This window comes from Marmota monax, unplaced genomic scaffold, assembly GCF_021218885.2.
Source record: "Marmota monax isolate L192 unplaced genomic scaffold, Marmota_monax_Labrador192_F-V1.1 WCK01_AAM20220418_F8-fsc00038, whole genome shotgun sequence".
NCBI classification, from domain to species: Eukaryota; Metazoa; Chordata; class Mammalia; order Rodentia; family Sciuridae; genus Marmota; species Marmota monax.
Genome location: NW_026692498.1, coordinates 9,058,784 through 9,071,764, shown reverse-complemented (window position 1 = coordinate 9,071,764; position 12,981 = coordinate 9,058,784). Strand labels below are relative to the sequence as shown.

Below are 12,981 nucleotides of genomic sequence, written 5' to 3'. Positions count from 1 at the left end.
TCTCTTCCACATGCCATTCCAAGCCACAGGGGAACCCATCTCTAGTTTTCTTGGGTGATCAGCCTAAGAAACAAGCACGGCTTCTTTCTCCCCAGAGGGTCAGATTAAATGGTATGTGAAATGCCTCACACAGTGCCTGGCGCATAACAGACACGCAGTAGATATGGGTTCTCCCCATTTTGAGAGTCCGTGGTCACATATATTGGATGTATTTCTGGAGGGGGAATTGGATACATTGTAGATTCTTCCAGAAGCTCACAATTTTCTTATCAGGGCCATTGAGGGAGGGAGGCAAGGGAAGGGAAAGAAGCATACTCTCTTTACTGGTGTCGGTAGTTCTTCCTCCACTGGAGTATCCAGCACCTTCAGGCAGTTAAAGGTTTGGGCCTGATGCTATCAACAACCGCTGAGATGACGGCGCCCACAGCCTTTGCTCCATTCATCAGGGCGTGCTCCACCTGCAAAGCACACCAGGCCACAGGGCAGTCAGCACCCATCTAGCCTGGCACCCTCTACTGCCTCTGCCCCACCATTCCCCTTCAGGAACCAGCCTGCCCGGAGTCTTTTCCCAGAGAAGGAACCAGCTTGTGCTATCATATATTTCCAAAAACTCTAGAGCTGCGAGAGACCAAGAGAGGCCAGGACTGCTGGAGATGGGCACCCAAGGCAGACAGGCTTTCTTTCCCTTGGGAAGCATTCAGGGGTCTTGGTCCTCATCTTCCTGCAGCACAGGGGCTGGCTCCAAGTGGGGCTTAGAGGCCACTGGGCCCTCAAATGGGGAACCTGAGAGCCAAGGAGGGTAATTCACTTGGACAGAATTGCAAAGTAAATGAATATCCAAGGTTAGCCCTCGGCTGGGACCCCCTGACTCCCGGGCCCAGAATTCCTCAGGGGGCTTCAATCATGCCCTGCATCCTCAGGGGCTTTTCTTCACATACAAATGCTCATGGGATGGGAAATCCCTCATATCAGAGCCCACCAAGACCCTGGGCACTGGTGCACACAGAGTGAAGCACAGGCGAGCAGAGGAGGCAGAGTCCAGAAGAGGGCAACCAGAAAGCACAAAGAGGAGCCGGAGCAGGTTGGAGGCCTGGCAGTGCTCACTGAGGGGCATGAGGACAGCAGAGAGACCAACCATAGGATTTGAGCCCAGTCAGTTCAGAGAACAGAAGAAACAGAAGAAGAAAAAATGGAAAAATTATGATCCACCTTTAACCCTTGATTTTTGGCATCCAGTTAAAAGGAAACAATACACATTCGTCGGTTCATCTCATGAGGTTTTGTCAAGGGTCAGCTACTAACAAGAACCATCCAGATTCTTACAGATACTTGGGCTTTCAAGTCTCCCGCACGTGTACTCTATGTACCACAAGACTGATTAATTCATCAATGCCCTGTACGGCAGGGGGTGCGAGTGTCACACAGCCAAATGCAACAAGAGGCAGGCAGGTAGGTAATGGAGAGGAGCAGGGAACACCAACTCCCACACACCCCTCAGAGCCACAACCAGGTCCTGCAGAGGCTCACTATGCAAGAACACTGGCCCAATGGCCTGATCAATTGGTTGTTCAAGAAAAGCTGGAATCCAGACCTCTTTATGTAAAATGTCTAGATTTTTAAATGTTGGCAAGTAACTTAAAAAACATGTGATAACAACAGATCCAAGATGAGACCAGCAGTCTGCAACTTTAACAATTAAGCATCCGCCTCAAGTCTCAGAAACCGAGCAACTAGACAGAGACCACCACCCTGGCTAAGGGCTGAGCTGGGACTCCACTCAGGTGGTGTTCCCATCAACACCAGTGCTTTTTCTCCACCTCCATGGGGGAGCAGAGGTGCACATACTTCCTGAACCACAAGGTCCTGTAAAAACAGAAAGCCCAGCTCACACAAATAGCATGAGGAAGCCAGTGATGGGCCATACTGATCCCTGATGAGTTGACAGAGCCCAAGAAAGCTCCATGGGAAGCCACCATCAGACTAAGTGGGACCACACCTGCTGGCTCCTGTGCACGCCGTATCTGAGGTCGTTGACGAAGTGCTCACAGTTCCCTTCGATCAGGCTGTACTGTACGATCTTGTTGATCATGTTCTTCGTGCGCTGGATGATCTTGTCCACCGGCAGGGGCAGGTAGGTCCCGTCCAGCTTGTTGTTGATCTTCCAGGAACACCCGTGCAGCACATCCTGCAGGCGGCTATACTTTACGACTGCACGGTTGCTGAAGACAGAAGTTATGCTACCAACCTCAAATTCCTCACCTGGAAACCAAAAGGAAAAGAAGAAAAAAAGTGGGAAAGCTGCTAAGGGGTGGGGCAGGGTGCTGGCTCAGCCCAAGGCTTCAGGAGGGTCTTGGATTAAATGAACCTCCAAGGACCAACTTTCTAGAGAAGCCTTTGGCCTGCACACTCCACTCCCACAGGAATCTTTTAATATCCACTCCAGAAGCTCCTTAGGCTGTGGCCCTGGACTGGCCAGTACTGACCTGACCAAGCCTGAGGACTTGAGTCTTGTTTCCTAACCAGAGTTCACTCACCTCTACCCTCTGGATAAGTGTCAGCTCTGGGTAAAGGGTGGTCATATTCACAATTACATGCCCCCGTCAGGTGAGGACAAGCTGTCACAGCTCTGAATGTCCACTTCCACCAGTGCCCACCTACATCCCCCAGGGCTTCATCTCTGCTCAAATACAGGGATTTTTATGAAGGGGTTTTTTGCAAATGGGCTGCATGTCTTTGAAAAAAGGAGAGAGATTTGAAAGCTGCTGCCTTATGTTAATCCTCGGAGGAGACAGAGACTCAGAGAGGTTGAAGAACCTACTGAAGCCAGTGCATGGTCATTTAAAACCAGCTAGAAGAGAGGATTTTGAATGCTCTTACCAAAAACAAATGATAAATGTTTGAGGCATTGGATATGCTAATTACCCCCAATACATAACTACACCTTGTGTATCAAGACACCACACTGTACCCCATAAGTATCTATCATTAATGTGGCATATACAAATAAAACTGGGGGGGGGGGGGAGATTGTTTTTTCACTGCAACTACTTTGATAGGCAAATCCATGTTTCCCCACCACCACCTCTTTGTAAGGTGTCCAAGAGCATGAACTGTTCCTCGTTCTTCTCCTCAGAGAAGAGCAAACTTAATAAGAGCAGGCAGTAGACAACTGAACATTCGGGAACAGAGATGGCAGAATTCATTTTTACAGAAAGATCTGAGGCGGGTGCATAGTGTTGACCATTTCTTTGCTTATGCAAGAGGGGAGCTCATGGACTGCCTGTGGAAAGGGGAGGTGGAGAGGAGTTTTTACATTCTTCAATTAGGCTCTAGACAGGAAATGCAGACAGGAAGTGGGTGGGGCTGAGAAGAGAAGTGGCAGGAAAGGGGCTCTGCTCAGTGGTAAGGTCCCAGCAAGGTGAGAGACTGGGCCAAAGCAAAAGGACACACATGGGGATAAGTGTTGACAACAGGCTGCGACCACAGGCCTGTGGCATGTTATTCTTTGGTAATTTGATTCTGAACAGTCAATGGGATACTAAAGTCAAATGTCCTCAGAGAGTAGTGACCAGTGACTTCTTCCCCCACCTCCAACCCTGCCCCCCAGGCACCATCTCCTGAGGCCACCCTGTGCTATATTCAGTTTTAATTGTTTCCCCTTCTGTTCCAGTCCCTCTCCACAGTCACCACCTGGTCCCCTAAAATCTCCACTAAACTTCCATTCACCCAAGTTCAACATGAGGCTGGAGTTAATGCTGCTTTGAGAACAGATGAGCCCTGGGTCTACATTTAGGGTAAAGCAGCAAGAATGAGGATGAAGGTGTCACAGGAGAGCTCAGGAGCAGGAAGCAGCATTTGGAGATAATGGGAAGGAAGTGACATGTAAGCATCCACCACCACCCCCTCAGGGGTATCTGCAGAAATATGAAGAAGGACGCTGAACTGCTGTCAGTACAGAATGGAGGCTCATGTTTTTCTCTGTAAAAGTGCTCTAGAGGGCCAGGGAACTCAGGGGACACTCTGCATTTGTGTCACTCTCAGGCTGGACACTCAGTGGAGACCAGGCTCTACTTCACAGTTAATGAAAGTCCAGGAATGTTCAAGGGTGTTTTATTGCCAGAGAACGGCAGCAGCTGAGGGACATGGTAATTGACTGTACTTCTATTTATACTGATAACTTCAATGTCAGTATTTCAGTCTTGTCTCCTCTCTTACTCGGAGGAGCCAGATGGACCACATAGTCATCTTCTACATAGATGGCCCAGTGCTCATAGCCAATTCGAAAAATCTCAATCAGGTCTCCAGGTCTGGGTCTTGGTTTGACCTGTAATTGGGGAGGAATAAAAAAAGAAGGATAAACTGCACAGACCCAAGGAACTCCCAAGACCCCTTTTGGGGATGAGTGAGCTACAGTTCACATATAGATCCCCTCCCTGTAGTTCATCTCTTAACAGAAAGAAAATGAAACTGGAGGAAGCTCCACAGAGGACTGCAGGACGCCCCTCTCCTGCCACCATCCGCATGATCAAGCCGTCGGGGCCGTCTGTGCAGGGATCACGCACTGCCTCAGCTCCAAGTGCACAGTCTATGCCTGTGATGAGTGGCTGGGCTACTTGAAGCACTTCTCCTTTGAATGAGCATGTTGCACTTTCGGAGGAGAAGGCACTGCAGGGGCACTGAAAGAGGGGGACCCTCCAGAGTTTGGGACCAAGGAAGGCAGGATGCTTGCTGGTCAGTGGTGTGGTATGAGGACCACAGGTAGATCTCTGTCTCATCCCAGAACCCTCAGCCCTATCCACCTTGTAGTCTTGACTTGGTCATCACATTTCTGGAGTCCACTTAATAGGGAAACCAGGGTCCAAAGCCCTCCTTCCCCTGCCAGCACCCTGATTTCCTCTGCAAGGCCCCTGGATGGGCCACCTCCTCTGCATGCCCACACCACCAGGGGCTGGACCATTCCAGGCCTGCTTGCACAGACTGCACACCAGCTCCAGCCTGGCAAAATCAGTGAATCTGTTATCAAGGGAGTTGAACCACATCTCCCCGACAAAAGGTCTGAGCCTCTTCCAAGTGTGTCCTTCCTTGAGCACTGTCCCTCGGCCCTGGGAGACACTAGAGCGTGTCCTTGTTTCTTTAATCATGGTTTCATAATTCTTTAAATTCCTCCTGTTTAAACTACTATGTGGTTTCTGTCTCCTGATTGGATCCAAACTACTGGTAGACTATCTGTCAAAGAGGCCTGAAGGAGAGAGTGTCCATCTAACAGGCATTGTGTGTGTGCATGTGTGTGCATTTCAGGGAGAGAAGTAGAGAGAGAATGAGGCCATGATGAGCATCCACATTGTTAAAATACTTGTCAAGGGGCTGTGGTTGTGGCTCAGTGGTAGAGCGCTTGCTTAGCATGTGAGAGGCACTGGGTTCGATCCTCAGCACCACATAAAACTAAAAAATAAATAAAATAAAGGTATTGTGTCCATATACAACTAAATTTTTTAAAAAATGTACTTGTCAAGCACTCCATCTGTGTTAGATCCCAGGGCACTAGGAATTTCCCAGAAAAGAAAATGGTACAATCTTTAATGGTACAATCTTTAACGTACACAGTGAGGTGGGTATGTTGGTGAATGTGAGAATGCATGTTTGTGTAACATAAATGTGCCTGCTTGTGTGTATGTGAATGTGTAGGTGAACATAGATGAAGATGCATGAATATCTGAGAGTGACTAAATGCGTTCACATTACACATATATGTAGCAAAGCCTCAGGTTCCCCTGATAATGGATTTCTTGTAATAATCAGAGTTCTTTTCTCCTTGTTATTCTAGTAGTTGTGCTCAAAAGCATAAAATTTCCCCCTAAATTCTTATTCCCAGGCTCCTCCTGCCTCCCAAACTATGGCTGTTTTTCCAGGAGTCGTCCTGGGAGGAAGCCTCTGCTCACCAAGGCCTGCCTGGGCAGCAGGTCAGAGGTATGAACTACCCCAACCCGCCTATCTGCTTTCCAATTGCATTGCTCCTTACCCAGGGCTGCAATGAGTTTCTCACTTAGTCTAATTTCCTCAGGGCTGTTTCTCTCCTCCCACTTCCCAGCCTGATTTTTCCTGGCTGAGGACAGTCATTTGCCAGAGGAAGAATTTGCAGAAGTAAAAGTGGCTCTTGTACTTATTTCTTTAAAAGCTTTTCTATCATTTACATTCCATAAGGTGTATGCATTTTAAGTGTACAGTTTGATAGCTTTTATAATTTATAGTTTGTGCAACTATCACCACAATCCAGTTTCAGAACTGACCACTATACCCTGAAGATGCCCCATGCCCATTTCCAGTCCTTCCTAGTTCCTACCCCACCCCCAGACACAACCTGTCCCCATACCTGTCACTTCCCTTTTTCTCTACCATCCCCAACCCCAGCCCCAGGCAACCACTAAGCTACTTTCTGTCTCTGTAGATTTGCCTTCTCTGGACATTTCATATAAATGAGATCAGTCACACAACAGGTGGCTTTTTGTGTCTGGCTTCTTTCACCCACAGTAATGTGTTGTCCCATCCACATCATGTCAGATATATCAGGGCTCCATTATTTGGAGGCACCACATTCTCCTTCACTGATTTTGTTCTTTGTTTTTGTCAATATTATTTTAAGTATTCTAGGTTCTTTGCTTTTCCATACAAATTTTAGGATCACTTAGTGTTGGGGACCACAAATCAAGTCAAGATGGCGCCTGGCAGTTTGCCAGGAGGAGTGGTTTGTGAGGCAATGCTACCGAGCCATTAAGATGATAGGGATTCCTTATTGGCTGATTACTGTAACTGGATGATACTAATAGAGTCAAGCTGTGTGTAATCAGTTAAGTATATATACCTCTGCTGCTTTGCAATAAAAATAAAGCAGCTCCCGCTACCTTGGGTGCCCGCTACCTTGAGTTCCCGCTCAGTTCCTGCTGAGTTTCCCCCACAATAAAGCAGTTCCCGCCTCAACCTTCAAGTTGCTTGTCACCTCCTGGTTATTTTGCCCAGCCGGACTGCGGCAACTTAGTAGATCTATATTTTTAAAAAATACTTGTATTTCAGGAGAGTTTGCATTTAATTTATGTATGGACTTGGTAAGGGGTTTTCCAACCCAGACATGGACTGTCCTTGCATTTATTTACATGTTTTTTACTCTTCCTCACCAATAGTTTATGGTCATATTTTATGTGTGTTCAATTTATTTCTGAGTATTTTTATGCCATTATGAATAGTTATTTTCTTAATTTATTTTTCAGATGTTTTATAGCTGAAATATAGAAACACCCAGTGGTGTTTTTGTGCATTAATCTTGTATCCTGCAATGTTACCAAAAGTATTTATTCATTTTAATTGCTTTGTAAGTGTGTTTTTATACATGCATCGATTAGAAGTGATGAGACTGAACATCCTCACCTCGCTCCTCATCTACTCACTTGCCAGTCAATATGTTAGTTGCGTGTTTTCATAGGTCCTATTTTTCAGGTTAAGAAAGATCTTTTTTTAAGAGGATTTTTAATTTTTTAAGAGAATTTTTATCACGAATGGCAGCTAGATTTAGTCAAATGCTTCTCCTGGGTGTTTTAGTCAGATTTTGCATTGCGGTAACCAAAACATCTGACAAGAATGACTTTGAGAAGGATAAGTTTATTTGTGGCACATGGTTTCAGAGGTCTCAGCCCATTAACAGCTGACTCGGGGTCCAAGGTGAGGCAGAACATCCTGGGGGAAGGGCCCAGTGGAGGAAAGCCACTCAGCTCACCTGAGTCAAGAAGCAAGGGCCAGTGGGAGTGAGGAGAAGAGGCCAAGGGGAAGATGAATACTTCCAGGGCACCCCCCTCCACAGTGACCCACCTCCTCAGGCCACTCCCCACCTGTCTACAGTTACCACCCAGTCAGTCCATTCAAACTAGGATGAACTAATTAGATTACAGCTCTCATAATCTAACCATTCCACTTCTGAATATTCCTGAATTAAACAGGTGATTTGGGGGGAACACCTCATATCCAAACAATAACACCGGGGACATTGAGAGGATCCTATGATTATGGTCCTTTGCCCCACTAATGGTGTTTTACATTAATAGATTTTGGAGTGTCACACCAAACTTGCATTCCTAGGATAACTCTCACATTGCCACTGTGCACAACCTTTTCATGTGTTGCTGAATTCAGTTTGCTACAATTTTTCTGAGGATGTTTGCATCTATATTCTTAAGAGATAATAGTGTCCAGTTTTCTTTTCTCTGTGTATCTTTGTCCTTCTTTGGTATCAGGATAATTACTGTCTTCATAGAATGAGTAGGAAAGCATTTACTTTGTCTGTTTTCATCGAGAGTTTCTGAAGGATTGGTAACTTTTCCTCTTTATACATATGGAAGAATTCTCCAGTGAAGTCATCTGAGCTAAGCCTATTGCTCCACCCTCTGTGCTAGAGATTGAACCTAGGGCCTCAGGCAGGCTAGGCAAGCACTCTACCAAGTGCTACATCCCCAGCCCCGTACAATTCCTTTCTGATGTATGTAAGATTGGTGGTGAGCCCCTTCTTTCATTCCTGATTTTGTAAATTTGAGTTACCTCCCTCCACCCACCCTCTCTCCCTCTCTCCCTCTGTATCTAAAAGTTTGTCAATTTTATCTTTTTGAAGAACCTGTTTTTGGCTCTGTTGATCTTTCTCTATTCCTTGTTTTATATTTCATTGATTTTTGCTTCAATAATTATTTTCTTCTTTGTGGTTTCTTTGGGTTTAGTTTACTTTGTTTCTTTGCTATTTTCTGAAGGCAGGAGATTAGATTGCTGATTTGGGATCTTCTTTTCTAATGAGGGTTTACAGCTATAAATATTCTTCTAAACACTGTTTTAGCTGCATCTCATAAAACTTCAAATGCTTTGTTTGCATTTGCATTCAGCTCAAAGTATTTTCTAATGTCTCTGCTTCTTTTCTGACACATGAGTTATTTAGAACTGTTTTAATTTCTAAATACTATGATTTCCCAAACTGTTATGATGTTATTTCATGTGATCAAATGAAATATTTCATATTATTTCAATCTCTTTAAACTTATAGACACTTGCTTTAGGTCTTAAAATAGGGTCTACCCTGAAAAACATTCATGTACACTTGAGATGAAGATATATTCTGCTGTTGTCAAGAAGTGTCAGGACAAGCTGGACTGTTGTTCAAATTTTCTATAGTCTCATTGATTTCTTGTTTAGTTGTTCTGTCCATTTTCGGGAGTAAGATATTGAAGTTTCCAAACTATTATTTATGAATTGCCTATTTCTTCTTTCAATTCTATCACATTTTGCTTCATACATTATAGGGTTATGTTGCTGGGTGAGCATGTGTTTTCATAATTGTTATATTTTTCCAATGAATTAATTTTATGTCACTATAAACTGTCCCTTTTTTCTTATAATATTCTGACACTCCTGCTATCGCTACTATTTACCATCTTTTTGTATCCTTTTACTTTGAACCCATCTCTAACTTTGGATTTAAACTTTGGATGGGATACGACTCAACCTTATGCTACCAAATCAGATGACCTCTGCCTTTTTTGAAACATTTAATCCATTCACATTTAATCAAGTTGGATTTATGTTTGTCATTTTGCTATTGGTTTTCTACAAATTGCATGTCTTTTTTTGTTTGTTTGTTTGTTTGTTCCTCCAATACTCTTTTACCAATTTCTTTTGTATTAAATACATACATAACTTCCAATGTATCATTTTCATCCCTTTGTTGAGTTTTTATATTTTTAATTATCTTCTTGTGCTGATTGCTCTGTGGTTTTCACAATATGCATCTTTACTCATCACTATCCACTTTAGGGTAATGTTAACTGAATTCCAGGAAAATGTGGAAACTTTGCTTAACTTTGTTTAACTCCCTTCCCTCCCCTCTCCCTTATCCTATTATTGTCAGACATATCTACATAAGTTGTAAATTCAATATCATGTTAGAAATATCATTTTATACAAACTTCCATTTTTAAATTAACTAAGGGAGGAAGAATATACATGTATAATATAGAGAGAATTTTATATTAACTACGTATCTATCATTTCTGGTGCTATTTCTTTCTGTCTAGTTTCATATCCTGATTTGATGGAGCTTTTTTTTTATTGCACTATTGTTATCATATTTATTACATCTTTGCATGCCAGAAGACCAAGGACAGAACTGAAAATTATTATTTCATCCAATTATCTTTTAAATGAGCTTCATGCTCTCTTTTATAATGTAATAACCTTCCTGGTACTGTGATGGCTCGGATCTGGAATGTCCCCCAAAGGCTCCTGTGTTGAAGTGTGGTCCCCAGTGCAGCAGTGTTCAAAGGTGAGGCTTTGGGGAGGCGATTGGCTCCTGAGTGCTCTGACCTCAAGAATGGATTCCTCCATTGGTGATTTCACAGCTGAATGGACTATCAGGAAGTAGAATCAGTTGGAAGATATAGGTCTCTGGGGCATGTCCTGGAGGGGTACATCTTATCCAAAGCAGTGGGGACAGCAAATCATGGACTAAAACCCTAAGCCAAAATAATCTTTTCTCCTTTAAATAGTTTCTATTAAGTATTTTGAGAGACAGAAAACTAAGCAGGTGCTTCACATTTCCTCGTGTGGATTAGAATTACTCACCTCGGGCAGCCTGCAATCTTGGCCTTCCATGGTCATGTGCCACTGAGATGACCATTGTTATCAACATGATCTCCGGGCCATGGCACTTCCCAACTGTGCTCCTAACAAAGTTGGTTTACTCGGCTGCCACTGTCAGGGCTCCCGGGCGGCCCAAACTGCAGCCCGCAGGTCTTCCTGACGTTCTGAGTTCCGTAGACCTTCTCGAGCTGACACTTATCAAGCACTGTACGTATGCCTCTGCGTCTTGAGCAGTTCTGTCAGACCTTATTTTTGCTTTTTGGGGAGAGGATGTGCTAGAATCTGAACTTAGCTATTCCAGAAATCCTGCTCACTGTGGGAGGATGACTTTTTATGGGAACAAAGCAGACGGTGTACACCACAATACTTCATAAAAGGAATCGAGGCCAAGAGAAATTAAGTGATCTTCCCAAAGCCGCAGAACAAGTCTGTGGGCCACAGCCGGGACCAGAACTAGGTTCTAGCCACACCAATTCTTCTGCCTTAAAGGGGAAGTGCGGTGGCAGTCAGCATCCACTAGAGGGCCCCCCAAGTCAGGCTTCTCACCCAGAAAGCAAAATTACAGGGCAGAACTGAAACTGGATTTCATATTCTTTTGCCCTAGGACCAAGGAAAGAGAAATGAATATAGCCCTCCTTATACCCTGGAAGGTGGTGTGTCTGGGAGCTAAGGGTTGTGAGGACAGCAAGTAATGGTGACACTGATTCAGAGGTGATGCGATTATGGCAGATGGCACGCGATGGATATGGTGAAGCAGGGATGGGGAGAGAGGGAGGGAGGGAAGGGGAAGAGCAGAGAGGATCTTTCTCTTTTGAGAACATTAAAAAGGAGCAATTACCAATTCTCCTTGTGACTCAAATGTTAATAAGAGTGTATCATGTCTCCTTAAGCAAATGCCTCTGCCTTGATAGATGGTGGAGGGATCTAAAAGCAATGTTTCAAAATGTCCACGAGGAAGTCTGAATCCCAAGCATTTTCAAACTCTTTTTTAAAAAATGAACACAAGCCAGGCACAGTGGCTCACACCTGTATTCCCAGCAGCTCAGGAGGCTGAGGCAGAAGGGACCCAAGTTCAAAGCCAGCCTCAGAAACTTAGGGAGGCCCTAAGCAACTTAACTTCTAATTTATCATTTTTAATGATAAAATCCTGTCTCTAAATTTAAGAAATAAAAAGGTCTGGGGATGTGGCTCAGTGGTAAAGTGTCCCCTGGGTTCTATCCCTGTACCCCTCCCCCAAAAAATTAACATAGGTTCAAATTTTGCATGTGCTGATACAGGTAAACAGTTGAGTTACCTTTAATTTACAGTTTAAGTATATACAGATCTTTGATTCTCAGATTTTCTAATTAGTTTTTCCTTTTGAGAGAGGGAGATGACTTACTCCCTTTAATGTCTTTAACTGGACACGTGCACTAACTAGCTGAGGCCCTTTCCACCCTTCTATATGCGTGACACACAAAAGCCCAGAGGCCTGTCCTTACTGATACGGTTACCTAAAGGCCATTAACATCTAAGTCCTGACTCTGGACAGGAAAATAAGAAAGGTCCATGGATAAAAGATGAGCAATAAGTGTAGATGCAGGTGCAGAACTCAAATCCCTCAAACTCAGCCATGTCTGCCCCTGATCAGGGTGGAGACAGAGATGGCAACAGCAACGCCACAGGGAAGGCTCTGCTGAGTGGGTCCACAGGGACACCCAGGTCAGATGTTGTGTTACCCTGAACCAACCCCTGACTCCATCTCACTCTACCTGAGCGCAAACCTCTGTACCTGTGAGTCCTGCCCAGTGCCATTCCCCCTCCACCCAGGCCATCAAGCCGGCTGGATAGTCACATCTATTCTTCCTGGGAACATGTGGTCCCCTATAGACCTACTTCCCTACCAACCACATAGCCAATGACTTCCCACCCCTGACAGCACAACAACAATCAAGCCATCGAAGGATTCTTGTTGTTCTTTCCTGGAATAAATGAACACAGCGAGAATGGGTAGTGGTGCCAGTCTATGACAGAGGAAAACCCAGTGAAATCTGACTTCCAGCCATCAAGTGATTCCAACCACAAGCTTTGTGGCGCAGGAAACAGAAATCCCAGGACTGTGGGGGGTAGGGGAGAACTGGAGGATTTGAAGGAATTTTCTTTCTTTAACACCTGAGAGATTGCCCCTTGAGGGGACAGTAAGGTCAAAAACTGAATGAGATTCACACAGACCTAAGATTCATCGGAGCTACCCACTTTCAGTTTTCGCCCACTGTAAACTGATTGTATCAGGCATGGTTCTCAGTCTTGATCACACCTTGGGATCACCTGTGGAGTCTT

The 12,981-nt window shown here is 44.6% G+C and overlaps 1 protein-coding gene across 1 annotated transcript in view; it reads right to left on the bottom strand.

The window, feature by feature from the left end:
- Positions 1–365: 365 nt before the first annotated feature.
- The window catches only part of Plaat5 (phospholipase A and acyltransferase 5), a 29,598-nt gene continuing 16,982 nt past the window's right edge, over positions 366–12,981 (bottom strand). The window contains 3 exon segments of the mRNA XM_046445474.1: positions 366–458; positions 1,997–2,259; positions 4,216–4,324. Coding sequence (XP_046301430.1) covers positions 366–458; positions 1,997–2,259; positions 4,216–4,324 — 465 coding nt within the window.